At 38.2% G+C, this 7,093-nt stretch overlaps 1 protein-coding gene across 1 annotated transcript in view; it reads left to right on the forward strand.

Moving 5' to 3' along the window:
* The window catches only part of POLR1E (RNA polymerase I subunit E), an 18,202-nt gene that overhangs the window by 3,186 nt on the left and 7,923 nt on the right, over positions 1-7,093 (forward strand). Inside the window, exons 4-6 of the mRNA XM_011366213.2 lie at positions 1,059-1,144; positions 2,331-2,389; positions 5,926-6,070. Of these exons, the coding sequence (XP_011364515.1) occupies positions 1,059-1,144; positions 2,331-2,389; positions 5,926-6,070 (290 nt within the window). The remainder of the gene's footprint in view (positions 1-1,058; positions 1,145-2,330; positions 2,390-5,925; positions 6,071-7,093) is intronic.

A 7,093-nucleotide genomic window follows, 5' to 3' on the forward strand; every position in this document is an offset into this window, starting at 1 on the left:
CCCTTACATCAGCCTATAGACATTCTTGAAAGTTGACTTACATTTGTTGAATTTCCTAAAAACCTCATTCATTAGTAATAGTCTTAAAATTTTTTAATTGAGATAATTGATATATTAGTTTCAGGTATACAACATAATGATTAGATATATGTATAATGAAATGGTCACCAAAATAAACGTAGTTAACATCCATCACCGCACATAGTTATACAAATTTTTTCTTGTGGTAAGAACTTTTAAGATTTACTCTTAGCAACTTTCAAATATATAATACAATGTTGTTAACTATAGTCACCACACTATACATTATATCCCTAGGACTTATTTATAACTGTCTTATTTCCAAAAGGCAGCTCTCTTCACTAATATGTATAATCAGGAGGCCAAAGCTTGCAAGAACTTTGCTTTAGGACTGACTGCAAGAAAGGCATTTGGTAGTGTCAAAGGATCCAGTGTTTCTATCCAGCTCTGCCGCTGATTGACTGTCTGACTTTGAGCAGTTTTGCCCTTCACTGACCCCCAGTCGATTGCCCAGCCTAAACAGACTATAACTTTCAAGGGCTGGCATAATGCAGTGTCCCTGTGATGGTATCCAATAGTGAACCCCACTGGACCACCCTGATAGAAATCAGATTCATGAATATATGCTTAAAACTATTAATACCGCATTATCCCTTTACAAAGATTCTCTAGTTCAGACTGGTCTTCTCCCCATAGTTGCCAAGGTTTTACTTGTCTTTGCCTCCATAAAATTTACATGTGCAGTAAATTCTAGTATAATTCTAGATTCTAACAACTCAAAAGAGTTTCTCACTATAGCAGTGAACCCAAATGTGGTCACCTATTAAAATCACCTGTAGCTTTTTTTTTTTCCCCCAAAACCCCACTTCCCGCCTTTTTCTCCTCAGCTATAGAGGATTGTTACTCCTGAGCAGGTGATGCATTCCTCAGGTGTATTGAGACAGAAAGGTTGAGAACTTTTAGGCAAAAGAATGAAGTTGCAAAATAATACTTTTTGAATAATCCATTGTCACTGGTATTATTCCTTCTTTGTTCAGGCACTTTGTGGGAATTTTGAACAAGACCTCTGGCCAAATGGAAGTATATGATGCTGAATTGTTCAACATGCAGCCACTGTTTTCAGGTAGGCCCCAGTCTAGACTCACAGAAATACTGCATATTTTAAGTTCGCTGGATGAATTGGTTTGAATTTTTGATTTGTAAAATACATTTTGTAGTTATTTTTAAGAGTGCCTTTCTGCCAAGTTTTTTTTAATAAGTTTTAAGAGTATTTTTACTCAGCACATATTTATTGAGGACCTATATACTTTAGGCACAAATTAGGGGCTGTGAATGTAGCAAAACAGACACAGATCCTATCCTCACAGTGTTTACAGTCTTGCGATCAGAAACTAATCTTAGTTAAAGCAAGTTGAGTAATGATCAGAGCAGAATATTGGAGGGCATGTCTGGTACTCTTTTTCATTGAAGGCCTTTGTTAATTCTTAACTATTCTAGGTGGGGCAGAGGTTTTAGAATCTCTGGTAGGTGCTGGAAGTTGCTTATATGTTGGACAGTAACTTTCATGTTAATGAAAAGTCTATGCTTCCTAATTTGGGAGGAGATCCTTTTTTTTTTTTCCTTAAGCAGTGGGAGAAATTGCATTGTTTCTCTGCTTTGGCATCTTAGCCATGATGCTTAGCCATCATGCCCATGGCTAGAGTGAGATCTTCCGAAATGATAGATGAGAGGGTCAGACTCAAGGGGCTCCCTAAATCTTGAATACTGAGAACCATAGTATTAATGGTTCTGGAGCATGTTTGATAAGGAGGGATCTTTAGGATTATGGTGAGTCTGCCTGATGTCTTCCGAGGCATTAGTTCTGACTTTTTTCTCTCAAAGCAGTGGTCCCAACCCTTTTTAATCTGATAAAGATTAAATTATCTTCCAAATGCTCTTCTAACTTTAAAAGAGGCAAAAAAAATTGTCATTGCTTTCCTGATTAAACAAATTTTTGTTTTAACATGTAAAAAAAAAAATTTGTAAATATTGGTTTATTCTATCTAGCAGATTGACCTGGGGCAAGTCATTTCATCTGGAGGCCTTAGTTTTCCTTATTTGTAACATGAAGAGGTTCGACTAGATGGCCCCTTTGTTTGACTCCTTAATTCTTTGAATTCTCTAAGTGTTTAGTATGTGAACATACTAAATGTTCACAGTATACACTCATGTTAAACACTGGGAAGTCCTGGAGTGAAGTTTCTTGAACACTATTACTATCTGTAGGCCTTACAGTTTGCTTTTTCCTGTTTTTGTTTGTGTTTTGATAGATGATTCAGTTGAGAGTGAATCATCATTAGAGAGTCAAGTCAAAACTTTTAGAGAGAAGGTAAGTGTGATGGAACTAAGACATGGGACCGTAAGTAAGTTCCTTCTAGGCCTGGGTTTCTCCATCAGTAAAATGAGCTGATTGAACACAGCGGTCTCCCTGGTTGCTCCTAGCTCATTCATTTGTGGTTGTCTGGATAGTTTCTACCTGCAGTGGCCTCCTTGGCTTCATAGAGAACAGTTTTCATGTCTAGGGCAGGTACACACAGCTCTGTGCCAGTGTTTTGAACTGGTTCTCTAGGCTGATCTAGGTGTAGCATAACTCGTTTTTAAGATTTAATACAGATTTCAGAGAATATAGGTTGTAGCCTGGAACTTTTCATATTAAAACAAAGTAAACTTTAGATTTTCAATGTAGAAGGTTCCTACAAAGCTAATCTCATCCCAGGATGGCAAATCTTCATTGCTGCCTGGAGAGCTTTATTGAGAAGGAGTGTGAGGCTATCTTCAAACTCAGAGAGGGTGTAGGGTTGGAAAATGGTAAGCTGTGTGCCAAAGGTTTACAGACCATAATTCGAGTCAAGTTTTTACATTTTCTAGGTAGAGACACTGTTGATTTGTAAATGGTCCATTATAGCTTACAAAGAAAGTTCTTCAAATCTGTTAGTATCATTTGGTTCTTACAATAAGCCCCTGAGGTAGATAACTATGATTCAGCCCAATTTACAAGTGAGGTCATGGTGGCTCAAGAGAGACTGAGAGTTTCCCCATAGTCACACAGCTAGGAGTGGCCATGTCCAGCCTGTCCTTAGTAATCAGGTTTGTCTCTTGTACAGATGGATTCTTGCATTGAAGCCTTTGGTACCACCAAACAGAAGCGGGCTCTGAACTCCAGATCCAGCTCTGCCGCTGATTGACTGTCTGACTTTGAGCAGTTTTGCCCTTCACTGACCCCCAGTCGATTGCCCAGCCTAAACAGACTATAACTTTCAAGGGCTGGCATAATGCAGTGTCCCTGTGATGGTATCCAATAGTGAACCCCACTGGACCACCCTGATAGAAATCAGATTCATGAATATATGCTTAAAACTATTAATACCGCATTATCCCTTTACAAAGATTCTCTAGTTCAGACTGGTCTTCTCCCCATAATTACCAAGGTTTTACTTGTCTTTGCCTCCATAAAATTTACATGTGCAGTAAATTCTAGTATAATTCTAGATTCTAACAACTCAAAAGAGTTTCTCACTATAGCAGTGAACCCAAATGTGGTCACCTATTAAAATCACCTGTAGCTTTTTTTTTTCCCCCAAAACCCCTTTTCCCGCCTTTTTCTCCTCAGCTATAGAGGATTGTTACTCCTGAGCAGGTGATGCATTCCTCAGGTGTATTGAGACAGAAAGGTTGAGAACTTTTAGGCAAAAGAATGAAGTTGCAAAATAATACTTTTTGAATAGTCCATTGTCACTGGTATTATTCCTTCTTTGTTCAGGCACTTTGTGGGAATTTTGAACAAGACCTCTGGCCAAATGGAAGTATATGATGCTGAATTGTTCAACATGCAGCCACTGTTTTCAGGTAGGCCCCAGTCTAGACTCACAGAAATACTGCATATTTTAAGTTCGCTGGATGAATTGGTTTGAATTTTTGATTTATAAAATACATTTTGTAGTTATTTTTAAGAGTGCCTTTCTGCCAAGTTTTTTTAATAAGTTTTAAGAGTATTTTTACTCAGCACATATTTATTGAGGACCTATATACTTTAGGCACAAATTAGGGGCTGTGAATGTAGCAAAACAGACACAGATCCTATCCTCACAGTGTTTACAGTCTTGCGATCAGAAACTAATCTTAGTTAAAGCAAGTTGAGTAATGATCAGAGCAGAATATTGGAGGGCATGTCTGGTACTCTTTTTCATTGAAGGCCTTTGTTAATTCTTAACTATTCTAGGTGGGGCAGAGGTTTTAGAATCTCTGGTAGGTGCTGGAAGTTGCTTATATGTTGGACAGTAACTTTCATGTTAATGAAAAGTCTATGCTTCCTAATTTGGGAGGAGATCCTTTTTTTTTTTTCCTTAAGCAGTGGGAGAAATTGCATTGTTTCTCTGCTTTGGCATCTTAGCCATGATGCTTAGCCATCATGCCCATGGCTAGAGTGAGATCTTCCGAAATGATAGATGAGAGGGTCAGACTCAAGGGGCTCCCTAAATCTTGAATACTGAGAACCATAGTATTAATGGTTCTGGAGCATGTTTGATAAGGAGGGATCTTTAGGATTATGGTGAGTCTGCCTGATGTCTTCCGAGGCATTAGTTCTGACTTTTTTCTCTCAAAGCAGTGGTCCCAACCCTTTTTAATCTGATAAAGATTAAATTATCTTCCAAATGCTCTTCTAACTTTAAAAGAGGCAAAAAAAATTGTCATTGCTTTCCTGATTAAACAAATTTTTGTTTTAACATGTAAAAAAAAAAATTTGTAAATATTGGTTTATTCTATCTAGCAGATTGACCTGGGGCAAGTCATTTCATCTGGAGGCCTTAGTTTTCCTTATTTGTAACATGAAGAGGTTCGACTAGATGGCCCCTTTGTTTGACTCCTTAATTCTTTGAATTCTCTAAGTGTTTAGTATGTGAACATACTAAATGTTCACAGTATACACTCATGTTAAACACTGGGAAGTCCTGGAGTGAAGTTTCTTGAACACTATTACTATCTGTAGGCCTTACAGTTTGCTTTTTCCTGTTTTTGTTTGTGTTTTGATAGATGATTCAGTTGAGAGTGAATCATCATTAGAGAGTCAAGTCAAAACTTTTAGAGAGAAGGTAAGTGTGATGGAACTAAGACATGGGACCGTAAGTAAGTTCCTTCTAGGCCTGGGTTTCTCCATCAGTAAAATGAGCTGATTGAACACAGCGGTCTCCCTGGTTGCTCCTAGCTCATTCATTTGTGGTTGTCTGGATAGTTTCTACCTGCAGTGGCCTCCTTGGCTTCATAGAGAACAGTTTTCATGTCTAGGGCAGGTACACACAGCTCTGTGCCGGTGTTTTGAACTGGTTCTCTAGGCTGATCTAGGTGTAGCATAACTCGTTTTTAAGATTTAATACAGATTTCAGAGAATATAGGTTGTAGCCTGGAACTTTTCATATTAAAACAAAGTAAACTTTAGATTTTCAATGTAGAAGGTTCCTACAAAGCTAATCTCATCCCAGGATGGCAAATCTTCATTGCTGCCTGGAGAGCTTTATTGAGAAGGAGTGTGAGGCTATCTTCAAACTCAGAGAGGGTGTAGGGTTGGAAAATGGTAAGCTGTGTGCCAAAGGTTTACAGACCATAATTCGAGTCAAGTTTTTACATTTTCTAGGTAGAGACACTGTTGATTTGTAAATGGTCCATTATAGCTTACAAAGAAAGTTCTTCAAATCTGTTAGTATCATTTGGTTCTTACAATAAGCCCCTGAGGTAGATAACTATGATTCAGCCCAATTTACAAGTGAGGTCATGGTGGCTCAAGAGAGACTGAGAGTTTCCCCATAGTCACACAGCTAGGAGTGGCCATGTCCAGCCTGTCCTTAGTAATCAGGTTTGTCTCTTGTACAGATGGATTCTTGCATTGAAGCCTTTGGTACCACCAAACAGAAGCGGGCTCTGAACTCCAGGAGAATGAACAAAGTTGGCAGTGAATCTTTGAATCATGCAGTAGCTAAAGCTGCAGAGAATATTATTGATACAAAGGGTGTGACTGGTAAGCAGCTGAAACTTGGGGTAAGAATCCACTCAAAGAGACAGCTTTCTCTTAAGATCTTTTACCCATCCCACAAATGGAAGTGGTGAGAGTTAGGGCTGGATTCCTCCCTGCTTCTCTCTGAGGGCCTTTGCAGAAACAGACTCTGGAAGTAGTAAGAAACACCTGACATGACCTGCCCTAAGAGAGCACAAAGTTAGGTAGAGGAGACAGGTGTGGGAACGGATATGTGCGAGCTGTTTCTTAGGTGCCAGGGTTACAGCCTGCAGGGCACAGAGGAGGGAGGGAGAAGGCTTCAAGTCTCTTTGAGTCACAGGGAGGTTTTGGTCAAAAAGCCTGATGTGATGATGATGAACTGAGCCTCTTAAGACAGTGTTTCACTTTGGGGTCAGTAGATCTTTTTCTGCTCCTAAATTTCTCAGCAGCTTGAGTATATAAGTGTATTATTTTAAAATGTATTTATTGTTTAAATGTATTATAAGAACATAAGAGAAAGTTTATATAAGCAGTTTTTCTATTAAAATGGAAGTTTAGTAATTTTTAGAAAGTCTTTCCATACCCTATGATAATATATTTTCTTGTGTTTTCTTTCTATACTTCTCTAATTTTATTTTTACATCTAAATCTTAATTAAGAATTTTTTTGGTAGATGGTACAGACCTGATTTTATGTTTTCCAAATGATTAGCCAGTTGTCCTCAATTCCTTCCTTTCCTTTTCTAAAAGATGATTTAAGAAGTCATGTTTATCATTTTACCACATTCTTAGTTGTGTTCTGGTCCATCGTTCTGACCGGTTATTCCTATGGCAACACTAGGCTCTTTTGGTTATAGTAGCCTCATCATCCAGTTTATTGTCTGACAGGGAAAATCCATCTTCCTCTTTCGTTCTTATTTTTCACACATGTTAGTGTAGCATGCTTTTTATTCCAGGTGCTCTTAAAAATTATTTTGTCAGATTCCCTCAGAATCCAGCTGGGATTAATATGGAGAGAATCAACATCTTTACAATATTATATTTTTCC

Source organism: Pteropus vampyrus, unplaced genomic scaffold, assembly GCF_000151845.1.
Source record: "Pteropus vampyrus isolate Shadow unplaced genomic scaffold, Pvam_2.0 Scaffold123, whole genome shotgun sequence".
Lineage (NCBI taxonomy): Eukaryota > Metazoa > Chordata > Mammalia > Chiroptera > Pteropodidae > Pteropus > Pteropus vampyrus.